General features: G+C 41.1%; 1 protein-coding gene across 3 annotated transcripts in view; it reads right to left on the bottom strand.

Moving 5' to 3' along the window:
• LOC122542598 (cytoplasmic polyadenylation element-binding protein 1-like) overlaps positions 1-24,254 on the bottom strand; it is a 115,659-nt gene that overhangs the window by 42,633 nt on the left and 48,772 nt on the right. For all 3 annotated transcript variants that reach the window (XM_043680548.1, XM_043680550.1, XM_043680549.1), the window contains one exon: positions 6,696-6,884. In XM_043680548.1, the coding sequence (XP_043536483.1) occupies positions 6,696-6,884 (189 nt within the window). The remainder of the gene's footprint in view (positions 1-6,695; positions 6,885-24,254) is intronic.

Here is a 24,254-nt window from a genome sequence, read left to right as displayed (position 1 = left end):
ATGCAGCTCACATTTATCTGAATTCCACTCCATCTACCACTTAGCCCATTTGGTCCAGATCCTGTTGTAATCGGAGGTAACAGGAATATACATTCTCTGGATTCTTGTTATCTCATTTCTAAAGGCTTCCCATTTTCTAGCTGTCCCTTTACCTGCAAAAATCTGCCCCCAATTAGCTTTTCAAAGTTCTTGCCTAATACAGTCAAAATTGGCCTTTCACCAATTTAGAACTTCAACTTTTCCATCATTATTGCTTCAAAAGCAAATTCTAGTACATGTCTTAATCCATGTATTAATTATTTTACAGGTTTTTCTAAAACTCTGCAAGAAAAAAAAAAGGTGTTGGCAGAGGAATGCACTGATAGGCAATTCAAATCTAATTTGGATGGAATATAATAACCTTCAGTCTACTCCACTAGAGTTAATATTTAACATGATGAAATCTTGTTAAATGGTTCAAAAAAACTTCTCCTCAAACAGCCATGGCAAATAACCTGAAGATTGTCAGAAAGTATGGAATGCTGTCAGTGCATTATTTTTAAAATAATGCAGTGAAATTATTTGAGCTGTCTTTATCTGAGATATTTTAAAAAAAAGGGAAAAATGGAATTCTGGAAACTTATTCATTCAGCAAGCAGTTATTCTCAAGAGCTCATTTTATAAACCAATGTTGGATTCCTAGTTGTGTAAAAACATTTCAGCCAGGATTACCATATAGTGTAGGAGAAAGTGAAGACTGCAGATGCTGGAGATCAGAGCTTAAAAATGTGTTGCTGGAAAAGCGCAGCAGGTCAGGCAGCATCCAAGGAGAAGGAGAATCAATGTTTCAGGCATAAGCCATATAGTGTGCCAAAATTGGCTTTGCGTTTCCAAAATGACAAATATACACTGAAAGTTGGGCAAATGGAGAACAGTTAAAATTCACATTATGGGTGGTGGGAGATTAAAGGGATGCAGGAACATAAGCTTAAATGGCTACTCTGCTAAAGTACTACCAGGCACTTAATTTTTACTCACTCAGAAAGGAAATCAATGTTTTCAAAAAAGCCAATAAGGTTGAGATCATCTGGATGAAAGGACTTCCTACCCTTTAGCCAATTTTCCAAGTGGTGGTTTACGGCTCCATTCCAGCTGGAAGAATAGTTTGCGGAATTACCCATACATCAGTATTGGAATCCTCGATTTTTCTGATACATGATATAGATACTCAGGGAACAACTTCAAAGTTTGCAGATGATACAAAATATAGGAAAAATTGCCAACAGTGGATGACCATTAAGCTGCAAACAAAAGTTGGAGTGGCCATTTTGGAAAGATAACTTAAAGTACAATGTGTAGAAGGGAGGTAAGAGGTGACATACTTTGGGACAGAAGAACATGAAACCTGTGTACTCTAAAAAAGACAGCTTGGCAAAGACACCTGGGCATATACATGTTTATGTCAGAGGGAAAAAAAGGTGGCAGAACAAAATACAGAGAGCTATTAAAGTGCATATTATACATGGTCAAATCAAGGCAGGTGCTTGATTCTGACTTCGTTACATCTCAGCTACAGCAGAGCACTGTGTCTGGTTTTGACTGTCAGAGGAAGGATATGAACTCATTGGAGAAGGAATTCTTAAAAAAGGTTTGCACATGGTCCCAAGAATGAGACATTTCAATTGATTGGTTGGCTCGGTTTTCCTCCAAGACAGTAGAGGGGAGATTTGATAGTTTAAAATCTTGGGCTAGATAGGAATAGACAGAGGAACTGTTCTTTTCAGCTAAGAGGACGGAGAATCTGATGGTGTAGTACTCAAATGTGTTGCAAAAGCTGCAAATAAAAACTTCCAAAAAAAATGTTCAGCTTGAAATGTATTGACATTGTGGAGGCAGGGTCAACAGAGACATTCAAGGTGTTGAATCATTGTTTGACAGTGTATAATATGCATTTTAATAGCTCTGTACTTCGTCCTGCACCTTTCCTCAGACATGAACATGTATACACCCCAGGTCTCTCTGCCAAGTTCTCTTCTTTCGACTACATGGGTTCAAAGAACACAAAACCTGCCTCCCTTCTCCACATTGAGTTTCATTCATTATCTTTCCATCATGCCAAAAGGCCACTCCAACTGGTTTGTAGCTTGATGGTCATCCACTGTTTGCAATTTCCTAATTATTGTGCAAAACCATGCAAATGGGTATGGGGAGAGGCAGGAGATTGGGCTAGTGCCAAAGACAATTGGCCTCCTCCTGTACTACAACAATGTGGAGAAAGATTCTCTGGCTGTATTAACTCAACAGATTTCATGATATAATGCAAGTAGAATGGTTGTCAGCAACTTTCCATACTGGGGGCAATTTAATAAATCCACAACGCAATGGTAAGGTTTCATGTGAAATAGGCCTTGTGGTGGAAGCAGCCTGTAATTTTTGCTACCTTAAGGAACTCTGGGTAATAATCAGAGAGGGTTAACTTTTATTATAAAATATCCCAAAGAGTGGCCGTGACCCAGATTTCCTGAGGATGAGTAGATAAGCAACAGAGAAGCAGCAGTTCTTTAAGTCTTTTTTAAAAAATGCTGGATGTTCACAGAAAAAGCAAAGCTCTAACAAAGTTTTCATTACAACTTAAAGCGAGACTCACCTTCGAGGGGTGAGTGACACTGCTGTGCACTTTGACACAGACATGGTGCATTTCTGCTGCACCTAGCTTTACCTTACAATTTGAAGATTATTTCTCTATACCTCTCATGGACTGTAGTGTCCTTCAGCAAGGCAAAGGGCAGTCGGGTCTGCCTTCCAATCAAGAGCTCCTGGTGCTCAGATCTGGTGGCCCTCGCAAGTTACTGCTCACTGACCTGGTATATCCAGTGAAGTGCTGCCCCAACACCTGCCACCAGAATTCACCTCTGCTGTCTTGACAGCAGTTTACATACCATCCCATACAGAAGTGAAGAGCACTATATAATATGCACTGCCACAAATGGACTCAAGATTGAATTAGGCCTCTAAGTATTCATTGCAGCCAGTGACTTCAAAGTATGCTACCAAAGAGCATCAACACTTGTGTCAGAGGGCTGAACATCCTTGACCTGCTCTACTTAAGATGCCTAATGCTCCATACCCCATCCACACTTTGGAAAGTCTGCTCCTCCTCCCAGCTTACAAGCAGAAATTGGAGAGAGAGGACTGACTAGAGATACTACGGTTCTGGTCTGAGGAGAACGATGGGACTGCCTCAAATCAATGGACTGGTCCATATTAAAGAGCCCAGCAGCCAACCTAGCTGAGTATTCCAGAACCATAAGGCTTCATTATGGTAACTGTATTCAGGACTGTGACCAAGTTTACAAGTTTGATTGAGATCTGGTCTGCAATGACAAGAGAAAAAAAAACAGGGAAGAGATAGTGCTTGGTGGGATGGTGCTAAGACAACCATCTCTCCCTCAACATCAGCAAAACTAAAAAAAAAAAAAAAAACTGGTTATCAACTTCAGCAAGGTAGCAGGCACACCTCTACTTAGAACAGAGCCAGAGCCAAAGTGGAGATAGTTAAGAGCTTCAGGTTCTCATGAGTGACCAACACGTCTAGTCCATCCACACTGATGTGTCAAGATAGAAGCATCATTGTACTACTTCTTCAGGACACTAATGAAATTCACCACGTCCGTAAAGACAATTAGCAATTTTTTATTTAAAAAATAGATGCAGTCCAGAAGGCAGTCTATCCAGATAGATTAGAGCTCGGTATGACAATTGCTCAACCCAGGGCTGTAAAAAGCTAGAATTGCAAACAGCCCAATCCATCACACAAGCTAACCATCCATCCGAGCTGCATCTGTACTTCACTGCCTCAAAAAGGCAGCCCAAGACCCCTTCCATCCCAGTTATAAAATCTCTTCCAACTTCTGTCATGCAGAAGATACAAAATCTCAAAAACACCACATATAATCAGATTCAAGAGCTGCTGTTCAAAGACTAAATTTCAAATTGGAGATCCATGCAATATTGATTCTGTGCACCTTCTCTGCAGCCATAACATGGTATTCCTGTTCTATTACCCTTCTGCACTTTGTATAGGATTGTACAACATGCAAAAACAAGAAGCTTTTCATTGTTATCTAGGTATACATGATAAAAGTCAAAATGGAATCAGTGTGACAGTCTCTGACCACTTCCTAATGTTGAAGCAGGTCTGAAAACTGAGTACAAACTATGACAGTCAGAAAGGATACACTGAGGGAAAGTGGATCAGAGATAGCCATTGTACATGTGCCAGAGACCAGGTGACATGTAAAAAGGAAGATTAATTGGCATTGCACCGAAATGCTGAATTTTCCAGCACATCAGATTGAAATCCTTGATGGAATAAAAATTTTGTTTCAAGAACAAATCTATCTTGCCTAATGGATAGGCCTTGTGGCTTTTCTGCAGATCAGCAATTGAAAGTGCTGTACAGGGAACATGATTGTGCTGTCATGAACATTGGGTTAAAAACTGTTCCTTGTTAACAGTTAAGAGCCTTCAGGAACTTCAGATGGAGGTGGTCTGCTGGTGAATGAGACTCTTGGTCAAAATTAGAATAAGGCTAAAAAGACTAAGCTGGAAAAATTGCATGATCCCATTTATATCTGTCTCAACTAGTTAAGTGAAATCTAGCTTTGAAATATTAATTTGGGAGTTTGAAATGGTAGGATTTAAAAATGGTGCCAAAATCATGGCCCCAGTGGTGCTCTCAGGTCCATATTGGAATTAATTTCTTAAAGATAAAGTCGAGCAGGGATTCTAAAAAATGTACTTATGCCCGATTTCAATGGGAGAACAGCAAGTTTGGTACAAATGCTGCATATAAAGTGGCAAGTGCATATCCAACAGCATTCCTACACTAAACAAGTTGGCCTATCTAAAGCAGTAATGCTCAATGCACAGCCCATTTCTTGCATTCATTAACATATCTTAAAGGGTCCATTGCTGACATTGCCTGCATGTTCCCTGTACAGCACTTTCAATTGCTGATCTGCAGAAAAGCCACAAGGCCTATCCATTAGGCAAGATAGATTTGTTCTTGAAACAAAATTTTTATTCTATCAAGGATTTCAATCTGATGTGCTGGAAAATTCAGCATTTCAGTGCAATGCCAATTAATATATTGGAAGCACATTTATGCCTGCTTGTGGACCAACTATAGCATGGCCCATAGTTTTAAACAGGATGCAAGGCCATGGGATTAGAACAAGTGGCTGGTTTATTTTGGGCCAGTAGATACTGACTGAATGGACCCATACTGCAATGCTATGTTTTACTTAAAAACAGAACAAGGTTCAAAGAAAAAGTGCTTTTATTTATTACAGGCTGAGGACATCATCATTGGGCCAAGCAGCATTTATTGCCCAGAGAGCAGTTCAGAATCAACATGTAGGTCAGACCAGGTAGGGATGGTAGTTTCCTTCTCTAAAAAAAAAAGGCAGGAATCAACCTGATGGGGTTCTCCCTGACAATCAATTCATGGTCATCAGTACACTTAATGCCAGAATTTTACTGCATTCAGACACTACCATCTGCTGAGGTAGTATTCAAACATGGGTCTCTAGTTAAGAGTCCAGCGATAATACCATTAAGCCATCACCTCCCTGTGACATTCAAATCTTAAGTTCTTCACTCAACAATAGCAATGTTGAACAGTGGCACACTAGTGGTGGTGGCATGGAGAAAAAAAATTCACTTGGAAATAAAATATGCACTTAGTAATAAGTCTGAGAAATAAATCTCCATGCATACTATGGATCAGTGCTGATGAATTCAGAGCTAAAGTGGAAAAGAAACAAAGTTCTCGTCTGCTACTACAGAACTTGAACTTGACTTCCATTTTAATTCATCAGCACATCTTGATAACTGCTTTGGGTTAGAACAATCCCTACTGCAACTTGGAATCAAGAATTCATACAAGAAAAGAATTTGTACAGATTAAAAAAACCCATTTTTGATAATGGGTGGTCTTAGATAAAACTAAATGCAATATTACAAAGTTAAGGTAATTTAAACAAAGTCAATAACAGACAGTGGCATAAATTCCCAGCCTTCTGGTGGCTAGTGTAGCATTGCAGTTGTAACCAAAAGACCCTGATGGGAAAAGGCGAGGCATACATCAAGATACCTTTCATTATATGATCAGGCACTAAAATCAGTGCCCACAAAATTCAACTTTTTATTGCCAGGTTGGTAACCTCTGCAATTACATTAAACTGCAGCTCCTTAAAATAGACCAACTTGGAGACAGGAATCAGTTTAAAAAAAGGAAAGAAAAACTATAGCTGCATGATCATTTGATTCTAAGTAAAACAGTGCAATGGTTTTCAAAAAAATAAAGCTTGCATCACCAGAGCACTTGCCAAATTCAGTCAGTGCCAACTATATCAGAGAGCTGGTTTAGAGCAGAAAGACTGAAGAACTGCAATAAATGTATTTCTTATATCGGAATGGATAATTTAGTCACAACAGTAAGTTTTATGCGGTTATCTGCAACAAAACAACAAATTCAACTGAATTCTGGATACTGCAGGGTTTACCAATTTTAAAAACAAAGGCACAAGCCCCTACACTTTAATTCAATTGCTAAAAAACAATTGGCATACTATAGTTTGCTTTGAATTAGTTTTAAAATCTGGTTCCACCATAACATCTTGGTTGTATTATGGAAAAAAGTCTGCACTTACCTGATGAACTAGCCTTTGATACTGCAGTTTCAGAGTCCTGGGTGCTCCATGGTCGGTCCCACCCTGTCAGATTTAGAGACTGTAGGCCTAAGCAGAGGTCCATAGTGTCTGGGAGGCCTCGTGATGAATCCTGTGCAGACGTGGGAAGCAGCATCCTGCTGCTTATTCCTGTGTCAATTTTGTTCAAGTCTGTAGAGGAAGAGATTAAAAATGTTGTAAGATTACACTTTGTAGCATCCCATCTGTCCAGCTAACCTGTGAATGCGCTTTATGAAAAAAAAGTCTGCCATGTATCTTGGACTGCATCAGTGACTAGTCCAGCATGTGACTGAACTGCTGATGCACTCACTCCTGTGAATTACATCACATCTCAAATGCGAGATTGAAATATTCTTTGAAACTTCGATCTTATATTGCAAGAATCCTTGCATAAAAATTAGCTTGGAACACTGGCGACAGCAAGTAAGCAGCTTCAACTGTACTGTTAACCGTTGCGCCATCACATTCTCCTCCCCTTCAATACTTGGTCCTGGATTACCTCCAACTGCTGGCTACAGCCCTGAATCAGCAAATGCAAAACAAGCTAAATAATTCTGCTAGCACAGTCTGTTTACTTCAACTGGGGGGGGGGGGGTGAATACAAAAAGTCTGACATGACTCTGCTCAATTACCTTGCAAGTACAAGATACTGATGCCACCTTGAGGAAAAAGGCACTTCCTACCACTCAAGTTGTGGGAATTCAATTTATTCAGCTACATCCTGCAGGAGTTAAACCAGGTATTTCTAGACATTTCCAGGAATCTAGCCATCTCATACATTTTTAAAAAAACAGTACATTACATAAAATGTTTGAGGTGTGTTTTCAAATTAAGAATTTTGCTCGAGTCCATTTGCTCAGGATTAAAAAGGTATTAAAATTGTAGACAAGTTTGCAATAGAAAGGCTGCAATTCACAAAATTAACTCAGGCCTGTGAAATGTAGCAATATGTAGTAGTCCAAAGGCAGAGGAACCTGGAAGAATATTTGCCTTTTCACTCTCCAAAATTAGGAGACTGCAATTCTGACCACTTAGTATTTGACAACTAGATATCCTTGAACAGTAGCTTAAGCTTACTTTAAAGGATACTAATCCTTTAAGCAATAAGTCCCAGAGAGGAAGACAAAAGTTGAAGCCACATAGCATGTTTGATCCAAATGAGTTTGAAGTTGAAAGTCAATTGACAAAAGTTAAAAAACCATACCCTCTACATAAAACAGTTCACACGTGATACAAAATTAGCTATGTGGGTCAAAAGCAAGATTGTTGCCTATAGGAAAGCATGTGGACTAGTCACATGGGCAGAAGTGGTAAAATGGAATTGAAAAGTGCAAGGAAAGCCTTTGGGGAGAGGTGGACAGGCAGCGCAATATGTCAAGTCCTTTTGTTCAAAGGGAAAAAAGTGTTATGGTCCCAACTGATTGTCATTAAGGGCAAGTCAGACTCTAGCATTCAACTTGGCTTGAACAATCACGGTTTAGAACAAAATTACAGCACAGGAACAGGCCCGTCAGCCCTCCAAGCCTGTGCTGATCCAGATCCTAAACCGGTCACTTATTTTCTAAGGGTCTATATCCATCTGCCTATTCATGTATTTGTCTAGGTACATCTTAATGACACTAACGTGCTCGCCACTGTCACCTCGGCTGGCAATGCATTCCAGGCACCCACCACCCTCAAGGAACTTTCCATGTGTATCTTCCTTAAAAAAACTTTCCCTCTCACCGGAGCTTGTGACCCCCCCCCCCCCCAAACTGGGGAAAGTGCTTTGGTATCCACCTGTCCTCAATCAGGTATGGTCTCAACACATTTTTCCAGTGAAAATAATCTTACTCTACTCAACTTCTCATAGCTAGCACCCTCCACATCAGTCAACATCCTGGTGAACCACTTCTGCACCCTCTCCAAAGCATCCAAATCCTGGTTGCCACTTTAAAAGAAGTGTACACAGTATTCCAAATGTGACCAAACCAAAGTCCTATACAATTATAACATGACCTGTCAACTCTTATTCAATACCATGCCCCAAAGAAAACATGTCATATGCTTTCTTGATCACTATCAACCTGCATTACCACCTTCAGGGTAGCACAGACCTGAACACCCAGATCGGTACATTAATTTTGCCCAGGACATTTTAGTTTACTGTATAGTTTGCTCTTGAATTTGATCTTCAAATTGCATCACCTTGCATTCAACTCCATCTGCTACTTCTCCAATCTATATTCTGCTGTATTCTAGCAGTACCTTCACTATCTGCTACTCCAATCTTATGTCACCTGCAGTCTTGCTAATCAAACCACCCATACCTTCCTCCAGATCACTTATAAATGGGCAGCACAGTGTTAGCACTGCTGCCTCACTGCGCCAGAACCTGGGTTCAATTCCCACCTCAGGGTGACTGTCTGTGTGGGGTTTGCACATCCTCCGGGTTCTCCGGTTTCCTCCCACAATCCAAAAATGTGCAGTTAGGTGAATTGGCCATGCTAAACTGCCCGTAGTGTTAAGTGAAGGGGTAAATGTAGGGGAATGGGTCTGGGTGGGTTGTGCTTCGGCAGGTCGGTGTGGACTTGTTGGCCTGAAGGGCCTGTTTCCACAGGAGGTAATCAAAAAAAATGTATATCACAATGGTCCCAACATGGATCCCTGTGTAACACCACTGGTCACAGTTCTCCATTTTGGAGAACTCCTTTCTACCACTGTCTCCTGTTGCCCAGCCAGTTCTCTATCCATCTAGAAATAATACACCCTGGACCCCAAGGGACTTCACTTTCTCCATCAGCCTACCATAGAGAACCTTAAATGCCTTACTGAAGGCAATGTATGACATCTACAGGCCTTCCCTCAGTCAACTGTCACTTAGAACCAGATGTACAGCATGGAAACAGACCCTTCGGTCCAACCCATCCATGCCAACCAGATATCCCAACCCAATCTCGTCCCACCTGCCAGCACCCGGCCCATATCCCTCCAATTCATATACCCATCCAAATGGGAAGAATTCTATTAAGTTAATAAGACATGACTTCCCCTGCACAAAACCATGTTGCCAATCACTGATTAGCCCATTGTTTCCAAAACAGAACAGATCCTATCCCTCAGGATCTTCAGCAGCTTCCTGACCAGGGACTTCTGGCTCACTGGTCTACAATTACCTGTATTATCCCTGCTACCCTTCTTAAGCAAGGAGACAACATGGGCAATTCTCCAGTCCTCTAGGACCTCACCTGTGTTCAAAGGACACTGCAAAGATATGTTAAGACACCTGGTATTTCCTCACTTCCCTCAGTAACCTGGAATAGATCCCATCCAGACATGTGGACTTATCCACCTTAATGCCTTTTAGAATACCTAAACTTCCTCACTTCTTACGCTGACTTTACCTAGAGTAATCTATCCCTAACCTCAGCATCAAAACTGAATACTGACATTAAGAATTTCAGCCATTTTGACTCCACACAAGCTTTCCTTGGCCCTTGAGTGAGCCAATTTTTAAATTTTTAGTGATTGATGTCTTGTCACAAACATTCAAGGCTGCAGATGTTCTATACAGACATCTACTTAACAGCAAAGACTATTGGAGAAAAATCAACTACAGCACAGGAGCTTTGAACTTGTGACAGTTTATCACTTAGTGCTAACTTCCTGCCTGCCACCACCATTTACCCTGTAACCCTGCACTATTTCCATCCAAACAGCCATTAATTGCCCTTTGGAATAACTCAATTGAACTGACTTCCACCATGTTTCCAAGCAGCGGGTTTTATAACATTTGCTGAATGAAGGAAAGTTTACCTTTAAAACAATAGTTTAATTCTAGGTTTGGGGAAACTGGTTTAATCTTGGAGAAACACACATCTTAGTGGCTTCTTTTGCTTGGACTAAGTGGTGGAGGAGGCTAGTACAATGACAACATTTAAAGGCATCTGGATGGGTATATGAATACAAAGGGTTTAACAGGGATATGGACCAACTGCTGGCAAATGGGACAGAATTATCTGGTCAGCATGGACAAGTTGGATCATGTTTGTGTTGTACATCTGACACAGGTGAGGCGCCAGAAGTCTGAAGGATGGTTAACATGGTGCCACTAAGCGGTGGTAAAGAAAATCCAGGGAACTATAGACTGGTCAGCCTAACAATTAAGTGTTGGGGAGGTTGGAGTGAATACTAAGGGATAGGATTTACATGTATTTGGAAAGGAGAAGACTGATTAGAGTAGTCAACATAGCTTTATGCATGGGAAAAATCATGTCTCACGAACTTGATTGAGTTTTTTGAAGTAGTAACAGAGGATTGATGAGGGCAGAGCAGTAGATGTGATCTAAACGGACTTCAGTAAGGCAGTTGACAAGGTTCCCCATGGGAGACTAGTTAGCAAGGTTAGATCACATGAAATGCAGGTAGAACTACCTACTTGGATACAGAACTGTCTTAAGATAGAAGACAGGGTGGTGGCGGCAGGCTTCTTTTGAGACTGAAAGCCTATGACTAGTGTGCCACAACAATCAGTGCTGGGTCCAATTTTTTGCCATTTAAGTAAGTGATTTGATTGTGACTATAGAAGGTATTGCCAGTAATTTTGCTGATGACACCAAAATTGGAGGCAGAGAAAAAAAAAGTGAAGGTTACCTCAGTACAATGGGATCTTGAACAGATGGGCCAATGGACTGATGACTGGCAGATGGAGTTTAATTAAGAGAAATGCAAGGCAGTACATTTTGCAAAGGCAAATCAGGGCAGGATTAAGACCCTTAAAATGGTAAAGTCTGAGGGAGTCAGACATGTACAGCACAGAAACAGACCCTTTGGTCCAACTCGTCCCAAAGACCTTGGGAGTGCAGGGTCATAGCTCCCTTAAAGTAGAGTCACAGGCAGATAGGATAGTGAAGGTGGCCTTTGGTATGCTTGCCTTAACTGGTCAATTCATTGCTTAGGCTACTATTGCCTTATATGCTGTTCTGATCTCCCTCCTATTGGAAAGATGGAGAAACTTGAAAAAAGGTTCAGAAATTATTTACAAGGATGTTGCCAGGGTTGGCAGGTTTGAGCTACAGGGAGAGGCTAAATAGATAAGGGCTATATTCACAGCTGTGTTGGAAGTGGAGGGGTGATCTTAGAGGTTGATAAAATCACAAGGGGCATGGATTCACTAAGTAGACGAGGTCTATTCCAACATAGACTTAAGATAGAGGGGAAAAAATTCAAGAGGGGCAGCTTTCACATGCAGAACATGGTGCATGTAGGGAATGAGCTGCCAGAGGAAATTGTGGTGGCTGGTACAATTACAGCATTTAAAAAGGCATCTAGATGAGTATATGAATAAGGGTTTGGAAGTGCTGGCAAATGGGTCTAGATTAATTTAAGATAACTGATCAGCATGGACAAGTTGGACTGAAGGGTTTGTTTTCATGCTGTACATCCATGACTATGACTAAATCATGCAAATGCAGTCTACTGGCATAAACATCAAGTTCCAACAACTGACTTCTATACAAGCTCTCCTGGTGACTGATTACACTGAGCTGAACAATTTGGCTCAGGACAACAATCTTGAATGGAACAGTCCAAAGTTGTTAGACATGATTACCAAAGATCAAGAAAGGGAAGTGACAAATCAATACAGGTGGTCAAGGTATACAGGATGCTTTCCTGTATTAAGGAGGGCATGGATACAAAAGCTGGGAAGCCAAATGGTAAAAGCTTGAGTATTATATGCAGAATAGGACAGCCAAGGAGAAACTACAGCACAAAGATTTAAAGGCTAGAGTACTGAATGGGATTCAAAAAAGGAGAAACTCAGAGTACATACTAAAACTTGCTATCGCAAAGAATGAAAGCAGAAACCCTCAAGTTTTTTCTTTTATTCTTCAATGTGGAGTGGGGTCCACGTGCAAGGCAAGCTTTTGTTCATCCCCAATTCCCCTCAACCTTAAGAACAGTTAAGAGTCAACTCTATTGATGTACATCTGAAGTCCCATGTAGACGAGATGTTAATGTTTAAAAAAGATAGTGACTTCATGCTCAGATGTTAGAGAACAATGGGCATCTGATTTATCAATTGTGGTGAAGTTGGGTAGATAAGTTGTGGATAGGAATACAGGATATTAGAATTTGATGTTTATTAAAACTTTTTTTTTGGGGGGGGGGGTAGAGAAGAGGGAGGGAGGGAGAAAAAGAGGGCAGGTGTGTAGTAATGGTCCCTTTAAAAGAAGTCTCTTCCCTTCATGCTTAACAATGAGCATACGAGGGTAGCAGCTTGTTAGTTGCAGGTGCTCAAATTTGAAATATTGGTTATCAAAAGGCAATGGCAAAGCAGCACTTGTACCAAGATAAAATTTTTTTAAAAACTTAATTAAATTTGAACTAGGCACTTCGATTAATGACCAATTAAATTTTCATCTGATGGTTTTGGACAACCTAGAAATCAGATTATAAAGAAATTAATTGGTCATCAAGGGTATCAAGAGGGCATTTGAAAACGGAAGTGCAAACTCCCATGTCAGTAATCATCTGACTAAAAAGATACAGCAGAACTTATAACATCCTTGATGCAAAAGCGTAATTATGACAAGAATTCAAAGGATGAAGTGTTCCTGAAAACAAAGATCAGTAGAGAGGGTGCAGAGCATTCTGGAAGACATCCTAGCTGTAATGGAGACTAAATTCAATTGTTTTGTTAGAAGTGGGACTTATAATGGTATGCTGTTTCAATAAGTAAAAGTTTGTCTTAATGGAAATAGTAACTAGAGGGGAATCATTTGGTTTTGTGGTTGTTAGTTTGTTCACTGTTGGAGTTAGATAATTGTTACATGTTGATTATATACACAGTGAGAAAAATTTCATTTCATTCAACCACTGCTTTCTAATAGATGGGGGGGGGGGGGAAAAAGGGGGAAGAGAAGAGATGAGGCATGTTGCATGGAAAGTGGTATAACCCATGAAGAGAGACGAGCCTCTGGGTGTGTTCTGGTTTTAGTTGTCAGAGGGGAGTCAACCTATAGGAGAAAATGATCACTGTAGATGCTGGAGATTAGTCAAAAAAAGTGGTGATGGAAAAGCACAGCTGGTCAGGCAGCATTGAAGGAGAAGAAGCGTTGACATTTTGAACATAAGCTCATCAGGATGAGCATCTTAGAGCTTATGCTCGAAATGTTGACGCTCCTTCGATGCTTTCCAAAGCCACAGACTATGGGTGCCAATCTCTGCTTCATAAACACAATTCAGTAACATACTGGCCACACTGTCCCCTCCCTTATGCACTTAAGCAGAGAATATACAAGGCTGTGGAATAAGAGCTGGAAAGCAGGATTAAGATGGATAGATATGCTTGTGCCACTAATAAATGGATTGAATGGTCTCCTTCAGATTCAAGAGTATTGTGCTGGAAAAGCACAGGTTGGGCAGGATATGAGGATCAGGAAAATCAAATGTTTCAGGCCAAAGCCCATCAGGAGTGAGGCTGTGGGCAGGTAGCTGTGACTACAACAGGTGGATTGAGGTGGGGGTAAAGCTGATAGGTCAGAGGGGAGCGAGGAGTGATAAAAGTGGGAAGGAAAGATGGACATGTCATGAGGGCAGTGCTGAGCTGGAAGGTTGGAACAGGGATAAGGGGGGAAGGGGGGGGAAGAGAGAAGAAAAAAAAAAAAGAGGCCATTGATGCCATGTGGTTGGAGGGGCCCCAAGGTGGAAGAGGTGTTCTCCCACCAGGCAGTAAGGGAGTGGCAATGGAGGCAGCCCAGGACCTGCGTGACCTTGGCAGAGCAGGAGGGAGGGTTGAAGTGTTCAGCCATGGGCTGGTTAGTGCAAGAGTGCCAGAAATGTTCTGAGGCACTCTGGGGAGACAGGATGTCTACTCGCAATGTAGAAGAGACTGCATCGGGAGTGACAGATAGTAAATAACATGTGGAAGTGCAGGTGAAACTTTGGATGTGTAAGGCTCCTTTGGATCCATGGACGGGAGGTGTGAGGGGGAGGTGTGGGTACAGGTTTTGCAATTCCTGCAGTGGTGAGGAAGGCACTGGGAGGAAAGGGCATGGACTTTACAGGAGGTGGATGGGTTGGGGAAGGAAATATCTCTGGTGGTGGGGTCTGTTTGTAAGTGGCCACAATGGCGGAGGATGATGCGAAATATGGGGAGTGTAAAGTGAGGACTGGAGGGGTTCTGTCTTTGTGGTGGTTTGGGATGGGGTGAGGGTGGAGGGGCAGGAAATGGATGAGATGCACTGAAGGCCATCAACCAAATGGGAGGGGAAATTGCAGTCTTTAAAGAGAACATCTGGTGTGTTCGGTGGTGGAACTGGTCCTCCTGGGAGGAGACGCAAAGGAGGAATTGGGAATAAGGGATATCATTTTTGCAGGAGGCAGGATGGGAGATGGTGTAATCTAGGTAGCTGAGAGAGTTGGCAAATTTGTAGAAAATGCCAGTGTTGAGTTGGTCACCATTGATCAAGATGGAAGTCCAGTAAGGAGGAGGGAAGTGTCTGAGATGGTCCAGGTGAATTTAACATCAGGGTGGAACATTTTGAAGTTGACCTGTTCAACCTCCTTGTGGGAGCACGAGGTGGTGCAGATGCAGTCAATGTAGCATAGGAAAAAAGGTAGGAGTGGTGCCAGTGTAACTCCGGAAGATATAGACTGTTCCACGTAGCCGACAAAGGGACAGGCATAGTTGGGCCCATGCATACCCCTTTTGTCTGGAGAAAGTAGGAGGATTCGAAAGAGAAATTGAGGAGGGAGAGGACCAATTCAGCCAAACAAAATGTCAATGGAAGGGTACTGGTGAGGATATCAGGAGAGGAAGAAAATGGAGGGCTTTGCATATAGGGACTGGATGTGCATGGTGAAGATAAGGAGTTGGGGGCCAGGGAAACAAATGTTGGGAGTAGGTGGAGGGTGTGGGCAGTGTCCCAAACATGTGGGGAATTGGACAATATGGAGGTACGTGGGAGATGAATTTGGTGGGGCAGGAGCAGGCTGAGACAATAAGTCAGCCAAGGTGGTCAAGTTTGTGGATCTTGGAAGTGGTAGAATTGGGCAGTGTGGGTTCCTGAATTTGAAGCCAGATGCCAACTTGAAAACACCTCCTACTGCCCCCTCTACCATGACCTCCCCTGCATCACCCAACTACCATCTCCCAGACTGTACACAACCTCATCACCTCTGGAGAGTGCCCTGCACCCCCTCCCCTTCCTGGGCCTCTCCATCAACGGTGACTGACTCACTGACATCTCCAGAGCAGAACAGACTCACAGCTACCTGGATTCCACCTCCCACCCTGCCTCCTGCAAAAACACTATTCCTTATTCCAATTCTTCTGCCACATCTGCTCCCAGGAGGGCCAATTCCACCACAGAACACACTAGATGGCCTTCTAAGGCCATAATTTCTCGTCCCGTGTGGTCGATGCCCTCCAGCGCATCTTCTCCACTTCCTGCATCTCTGCCCTTGAACCCCACTCCAACCGCAACAAGGACAGAACACCCTGGCCCACACCAACCTCTGTATACATCACATCATCCTCTGCCACTTGTCAACTCCCAGCATCCCCAGAGAGATTTCCCTCCCGACCCCTATCCACTTTCTGTAAAGATCATTCCCTCTACCTGGTGAGGTCCACCCTCCCCATCCTGTGGCCGAACACTTCAACTCTCCCTCCCCCAACACTGTGCCCAGGACATGCAGGTCCTGGGCCTCCTCCAGCACCATCCCCTACTGCCTGATGCCTGGAGGAACACCTCACGTGCCTTGGGACACTTAAAATCCCTATTAATGCTATGGGGTTATCAGTTTCCTCATTTCTCCCCCCCCCCCCCCCCACCCCAGTACCAACCTTCCAGCTCAGCACCACCCTCATGACCTGCCCATCTTCCTTTCCACCTATCCACACCACCCTCCCCTACAACCTATCGCCTTTACTTCCATTCATCTATTGCACTCAACTACCTTCTTTCCTTCCTCCCATTTACCTCTCCACCCCCTAGGCTCCCAGCCTCATTCCTGAAGGTCTTTTACCTGAAATATCAATGTTCCTGCTCTTCAGATGCTGCTTGACTTGCTGTGCTTTTTCTACACTACTCTCCACACAGAATTCCAGCATTTGCAGTCCTCACTTTCACCCAAGTCTCCCTCGGATGGAAGTTTCTTCAAATTACACAATTAATCTTTGCCACCACAGGCGAGTTCACCGGACAGCCAGTACTTCTGATTTAAAGAACTTGATACCTGATTACCCTGCATGTTTTAATAGCTTTTTACTGCCAGTTTTCCATGCATCAGCTCAAAGGCCTTGAACACTTGGTCTTAACAACTGGAACAGATGTAGCACAGGAATGAGAACAAATGACAAGAGTACCATTAAGCAAAATTGCTTTAAATCAATGATCAATATATAGAATCATAGCTTTAGACTGACTTGTCATTAGCAATTATTCTAGATGACGAGAACACTGGTCTCATTAATTTGGTATTGTAAGCTTGAACAACTCAAAGTAGCATTTATAGCAGGTTTGTGATCTGGACTGTTCAAACTCAACTGAATGAGGAGCTAAAGTCAAAGCTAATCTTGCTAAAAATTCTTTTCCTTCACTGCAATCATCTTTTTTAAAAAAGTGAAAATTCACTTTAGTAAAAACAGAATTTTGTGGCAGTGGAGGAGTCTGTTCAGTCTAGTTGACTAGAGCATTGTTCTGTATTATTAATGTTTAAGTTTAATCCCTGGACTATTTGCAGCATTTCATTAAAGCTGGTCTCCTCAGATGACTCACTAGCAGTGACCCTCAATGTATAAACCATTTGCTCCCTTCAGGTACACTTGTGGTCTTCAGCTTTAAAAAAGTTTCCTTTAGTAGCTTTCTTGTATATTTCAATTTAAATGCATCAGTTCAATCTTCCATACTACAAACAGGGTATGAAGTTATAATTGCAGCCAGTTTCTCATCAGCATAAACTGGATTACTCAACTGACTGACAAAAGTCTTTGCTCCTCTCCACCCTGCCTCCCCTCAAAGTAGCACAGGTACTGAATCAGACTGATGCATGCAAGAACAAAAGCTGGGGAAATCTTATGACACTACCAATTAAGGCACTTGTCCTTTGTGGTTTTGTTGACAGGCTAAGGTAATTAAACTTTGGCCTCTGAAATGGTCTTGAATAGCAATACCACTCCCCACCATGCCACAGAGGTGAAAAGTGCAAAAGTTACTGAAATTAGAACAGATGCTAGACACTATCAAAAGGAAGATCTAGTTGAGAAATGTCGACCAATACCAAGGCTCAAGAGGCCAACTGCTTTACGTACTCCTATTGAACCATGACTTAGAACACTGTTGACAAGTGGTAGACTAAGCTGCTGTACAAGGGCAATTGAGGGGCATCAAATGCTGGCTTAGCCAAAGGAAAAAAAATTTCTGGAATGTTAAGAGTAGCTTATGGGGATTGACGGATGGACGGAAGGACAGAAGAAGGAGAGCCATGAGTTCAATATGCTAAGGAATCTTGATACATTTCTGAAGTGTTTCTTTCAGTATTAGAGAGACTGAAATGATTGTGGAAGTGGTGCCAGTCAAGAGTGGATACTGTTAAGTCATGAGTTACTCAAAGCAGGATCCTTAGCCTCTACTCTGTTGTTGCAGTCAGTATTATGGCTAGTCAGGGAACTAAATTTCAAATTGAATGTTGATGTAGCTTTTGTACATCTTTGCAGCCATAATGTACAAAGACAGCAAGGAATACCAAATGATCATCTGCTGTACCGCATGCAAAGCTTTTCACTGTACCTAGGTACATGTGACAATAATAAATCAAAAAGCTTGAAGTTTTGCTGGAGCAGGCTTGAGAGAAATATTGACAGGCAACTGGAAGCTTGGGCTCCCCTCCCTCTGCAGTCTAGGCATTTGGCAAAGCAGTCACCTAGTCTGCATTTCATCTTGCTGTAGAAGAAACTGCATTGAGAACTAAATCACAGTCAAAGTAAACTAGATTTCCAGCAAATTATTTCAGTCAAAGCTCAGCAGGCTGGCAGAGGAGAAAAACTAGTTAACATTTCAGTTTGGCAACCCCTCTGTTCTGAGGAAGTCATTGGACTGGAAACATTACCGGATTTCTCGCCAGATGCAGCCAGAACTTGCTTTTCCAGCAAGTTCAAATTTGGTCTCATTCAGAGAATCTGCAAATCTGTTTTTATTTAGATTGAGTGAAGTTTAAAAATAAAATAAGGTGTGTAGAGCTTGAGACAATGGAGAAGGGAAGAGATAAATAGGCAAGTGTTGCATCGTCAGCGAGAGCAACTCAGTCGGTGTAGAAAAATCTAATCTAGTTTACGGACCTTTCTGCCCTCAGGACTTGAGAAATAATTTGAGGGACCCCCTAAGTGTAAACCTTGTCTTTTTCCAACACTACATCCATGAGATGAGATGCTTTCAGTACATCCAACCCATTTTCACCCCCTCAGTCCCCATTAGTGAAAGTGGCAGATGACAACTTGAAATCTAAGCTCTTTCATAAAATCCCTAGTGTGGAAGCATGCCAACCAGAGTCCACACTAACCCTTCAAAAAAGCAACCCACCCAAACCCATCCCCTACTCTATCCTAGTAACCCTGCATTTCCCATGGCTAAGGCACTTCCTCTACACATCCTGGACAGGGTAATTTACATGGCCAATCCACCTAGCCTGCACATCTTTGGACTTGCAGTCACACGGAAGAAAGGTCATGTGGGGTTTGCACAGTTGCCAGAGGGTAAATTCAAACCCAGGTTGACATTGAGAGACAGTATTAACTACTGTCCTACCATGCTGTCCCAGTGTTGATCATGCACTTAACCCTGTACCACAACGTTTGACAAGTAGTCCTGTTAGGTATACCTAGTGCTGCTTTTGGCATACTGTCCTGTGTATTTCATTGTAAGAGGTTTGATCCTCCAAATGGATTATAATGTTAGGTATGTTGAACCAGGAGGTTTCAGGTGGCATTTGAATAGAACATGGCTGACAGCATGTTTATGGATGCCCAGTTTTAATTCTCAGATCTGGGTAATTTCCAGAGAAATCTATGGTGCATGTAACATGGAGGATACAGTCAAATAAAAAAAGGCAGAACCTGGTCTCTACAAGAGCTGTAGAGTAGTCACTTGTTGATACCAATCATGGCTAAATGCATCAGCAGCAGGCAAAATAGTTAGGATAAGGTGAAGTATATTCACACTCCCCACCAGAAAGGCAAAAAGAGTATGTTTAAAACAATGATAGCTGGCTGCTTAAGTCCTCCAGGGCTTCTATGTTGCAATCTCCAACATACAGTTGGAGATCTGAAAGATATGGAGACAAAAGGAATCTTTTATCAATGGTCACCTCCAAATTTAAAATTGTACTTCATGTTGAGTAGCCTTCTACTTTTTGGAGAGCCCAGATGCAGAAGTGCTCTTGGAACCTCTTCAAATCAAGAAAAATGCCCAGAATTTCTACTTAAGTGGTAAGTACCTGCATATATTTGTTTTAATTTTGTTTCAGTTTAGCATTTATATATAATTTTTGTTTTAGTTCAGCAATTTAAGCTGCTCATGATTGACAGGTGAAATATACTGAAAACTGAGCTCCATTATTCTAGTCACACCACCAGTGTAAACTTGTTACCCAGAATAAAAAAAGTCAACCAGAGTTGTGTAATGAACTAAAATATATAGTCAATGAATGCAAATAAAAGCAAGTGAACTACTGGTTAACACCCAAGAATTTAAAAATCCTATTTATAAACCAAATACAAAAACCTCTGCTAAAAGTCTCAGTAAAAGCTAATATTAAAGGATGCTCGAGATTAGAGATTATAAAGAGTGCTCTAAAGAGATGGGTATTTTTTTTAAAAAAGGAAGAAAAATGATGTTTATGGACCAGGCCAGAGCTCCTCTATTTTAAAGGTAGTCTAGACCTTAACTTAAGAAAGTTGAGACAGATATGAAGTGGATATTCTAGGTGTGATGCAGCTGATCCAACCAGTACATTAAAACAGAAAAGTTTAAAGACACAAATTTAGAATACCTTAACCTACTTGATACCACAACTTAAAGTAGTATTCCAATTCCTGTAACATCCCACAAATACACCCCTTAGCCAAAAAAGGGGAAAATTCAAACAGGGGCTGCATGGAGATATCTCAGAGAAACCAGTCCAGTCAAGAATTTTAAAAGGTTGGAACCTCTGGACTGTAGCAGCTTCTCACTGTTACAACTAAAAGAAACTAGAAAACACCTGGAACTGGAGAACTGACCACTCCTCTGTCAGTCATTGTTAAACTAGGCTCTGCCCGTACATTTCAGCATTTCATCCTTTAGAACCTCAAAAGCCCAAAGACAAGATAACCTATTTAAAAGGTGATAGCATTGTCACATGGATTAGAAACTTATAGATTAAAACTGGGGGGAAAAACAGGCAAATAGAAATTTTAGAAAGCAGAGTTACTGACTCCTGTAGAGTTTAGTATCCAGTTTGGGATTCAAAATAAACTTGGACTCAAGCTATTGAGAATTAGTCAATCCATTATTCAGGCTTCACTAGATAAATAGTTTCCAGATATCAATATTTCCAAGCTCAAAGACTTGGAGAAAAGTCTTTCTTGAAAGCTTATCTTCAAATTGCTCATTTTTAATGTCAGCACCAATTCAAAATTTATCTAAAATGGTAGGTTGGAGATAAACACAACCACTAATTGGGGAAGTTAAAAGTGGGGCACAAGCTTAAAAGCAGGGCACAAACTTAAAAGCAAGATACTTCACTGAAAAGTTGGTGTTTGGCTAACTCCAATGCCATCATTCAGGTGAGTGTACTTATTCAAACTAGCATTTTTGGTTTTTACTAAGAAAAAAGCTGTACCAAACTGAAGGGTCTTATACATTCTAGTGTGCTCCATGTGCTCTTAATCCTAGACCTTCAAAAAAAAAAGGAGCACTGCAGTCAGTCAAAATACTTGTCAGTTTTTTGACTTGTGAATGACAGAGCCTGAATCAGCAGAGCCATCATGAGCAGATATATCCACTTCAGTTGGCCACGGGTAGAACTGAGTGAGACTAAAATGCAAACAAATCGGAAAGGCCATTTTTCAAGAAAAATGCAGTGCCTTGTTCACCAATTAGGTGGGCTTTGACTACATCAGCATTAAAGTGCAGTGGTCAAATTCTCTTGCACACACAGTAAAATCAATTTTCAAACAAGGGCAAATACTTGTTTATCCTAGAACAAGTTTATCCAAATCGGTCTTCACCCAAGATACCATTGCAGATCAATAATCTCACTGCATAGAAGGGACTACACTGCCTACTTAAAAAGGTCAGGCAGCATCTATAATGTAAGGTTAATTGTCTGAGGTCTTACCCATCCAGATGCCTTTTGTAATGGTGTCAATTGTGGGGATATAAAAAATGGTTGAGGGGAATATGAACCAAATGAGACTAGAATTAAATTTTGGATATCTGATTGGCATGGACAAGTTGGACCAGTGTACATTGGCTGAAAGGTCTGGTTGTAGAAATCAAAAAACATCGAGACTTCCAATCTTAAATTTGACCCTTATGGGAGGTGCATATTGTATCTTAGAGGAAGCTAGCAAAGACTGACTGAAAGCAGAACCATTTAAAAATGTAACATTTGGTTTAAACAATTAGCTGGTGTTGCCATGGAACGAAAAATTCAAATTTGGCCAGTTTAAAATTATGTCCCAGATACCAAAATCCAATCAAATTTGAATTTTGCTGTTTGGGATCACATCAAACCAATAAAATGATCGATGTTTTGGAGTATAAAAAACCAGACAGACATTTTTGAACAGTTGGGGAGAACTGCAAAGGGCACCAACAAATACAGACTGCTAGCTGAATAGCTCAAACAAAAACAAACTGTCCATAGGAAAAGCTGTGCAGAGGACTGAAAAACCAACCCACACAAAAAAAGGGGAAAATCCACAATGCTTGCTAGTTTTGAAAAGTGAATATTTCTGTAAATCTTAATCAGTGCTTCTTTTTAAAAAGAGACCAGTAGAGTGGGAGGTAGAAGATAGGTTTAAGTGAATGGAGTTGTAAGTAGTTTTAATGTTCTCTGTTGGACTTAGAATAAAAAATTGTCAATGCTTTTACTTTGAATAGTGACATCTGGGATAGTTTTGCCTCAGAATTTAACAGATTACATCATGGTGAGTCTGAAAGTTTGTTTTATATTAGTAGAGGGGTTTACCCCATGTCATAACACCCTACAATCCCACTGTCCTGATGTAATAAACTGTGCTAACCACATGATTCTAAGCTATGCTTGGGCATTAATACCAAACTACATTTTTGGCACTCATCTCCAGTTTGCCTCAAACTGGTTTACGCTTCTGGCTTCATGTTAAGATCTCCTATTTGCATCTCAATTCCCCAGCAGCCATGGGGGCAAGTGACAATGACAACTTTCCTCATTTTGCTACAAAACACCTGTAGTTGCTCCATAGTTATGTTCTTTTCAACTTCTATGGCTTCACACTTCATGAACTACAACATGACAAATTTAAAACTGATTCTGAAAGGCTACTCCCTTTAACAGAAGTTAAAAAAGCACTGAATGTCCTGGATGCATGTTAAATATTTCGCTTTTTTGTTGGACAAATTTCATATCCCCTCAAACATTAGGCTAGACGTTACCCTAGAGATAAAGCAGTCTCATCCACATACCAAAGCAGTAGAGTTTTCAACTGTACTAAAATCAAACTATTTAGTCAGGGTTAGAATTTAGAAACCAATTTGCTCAATACATGGCAAAACTGAGTACATGCAAAATCATTCAAGAAAAAGTAATGTTATTCATTAAAGCCCTAATTGCACTGCTTAGAAGCACCTTAACTGCAAGCTTTCCTTCCAGAAGGAATTTATGAATGAGACATTTCCTCATTTCACGTAGCACTTCAAAAATCAATTTTACACACTTTCACTTGAAAAGATTTGCTATAACCTTGGACAACTGTTAGACCTCCACATCCTCAGCATCTATATCTGTACCAACTCTGATAGGCTAGTGCCATTCCAGTGTCTTTCTTGTGGCTTGCAAGTGTTCTGGAGGCAAGTAAGGAGACATGAACTTCACATCCTCAAAAATGTCCCAAAGCTGTTTGCAGCTAGTAAAATAGAGGAGGACAAATTTGCACACAGTCCTGCAAATAAAATCATAGCTTCATTCATGTAGGCTATTTGAGGTATATTAGGCCAGGATACCAGGAAGATTACATTCATTTCAAAGGCAGTAGAATTTTGTGCATCCAACTGAGGAGGAGATGAAGTATACATATTTGTGCCAACAGTCTGAACCCACTTCAGCAACAAGGTTGTGCAATGGACGAACATTACAATTGAACTAAGGAGTTATGGGGCAATTAATAATAAGTACCAAGCTTGAAAGATACTAGACTGTTGGTTACACTAAATTCAATACAATATCCAAAAAACATTAAGAAAAATTGCTCTAAATTTTGACTGCAGTCAAATAAAGACTGCATTAATAATT

This window comes from Chiloscyllium plagiosum, chromosome 40 (genome assembly GCF_004010195.1).
Source record: "Chiloscyllium plagiosum isolate BGI_BamShark_2017 chromosome 40, ASM401019v2, whole genome shotgun sequence".
Taxonomy (NCBI): domain Eukaryota; kingdom Metazoa; phylum Chordata; class Chondrichthyes; order Orectolobiformes; family Hemiscylliidae; genus Chiloscyllium; species Chiloscyllium plagiosum.
Note: the sequence above shows the minus strand (reverse complement) of the source record. Positions and strands in the feature narration are given on the sequence as shown.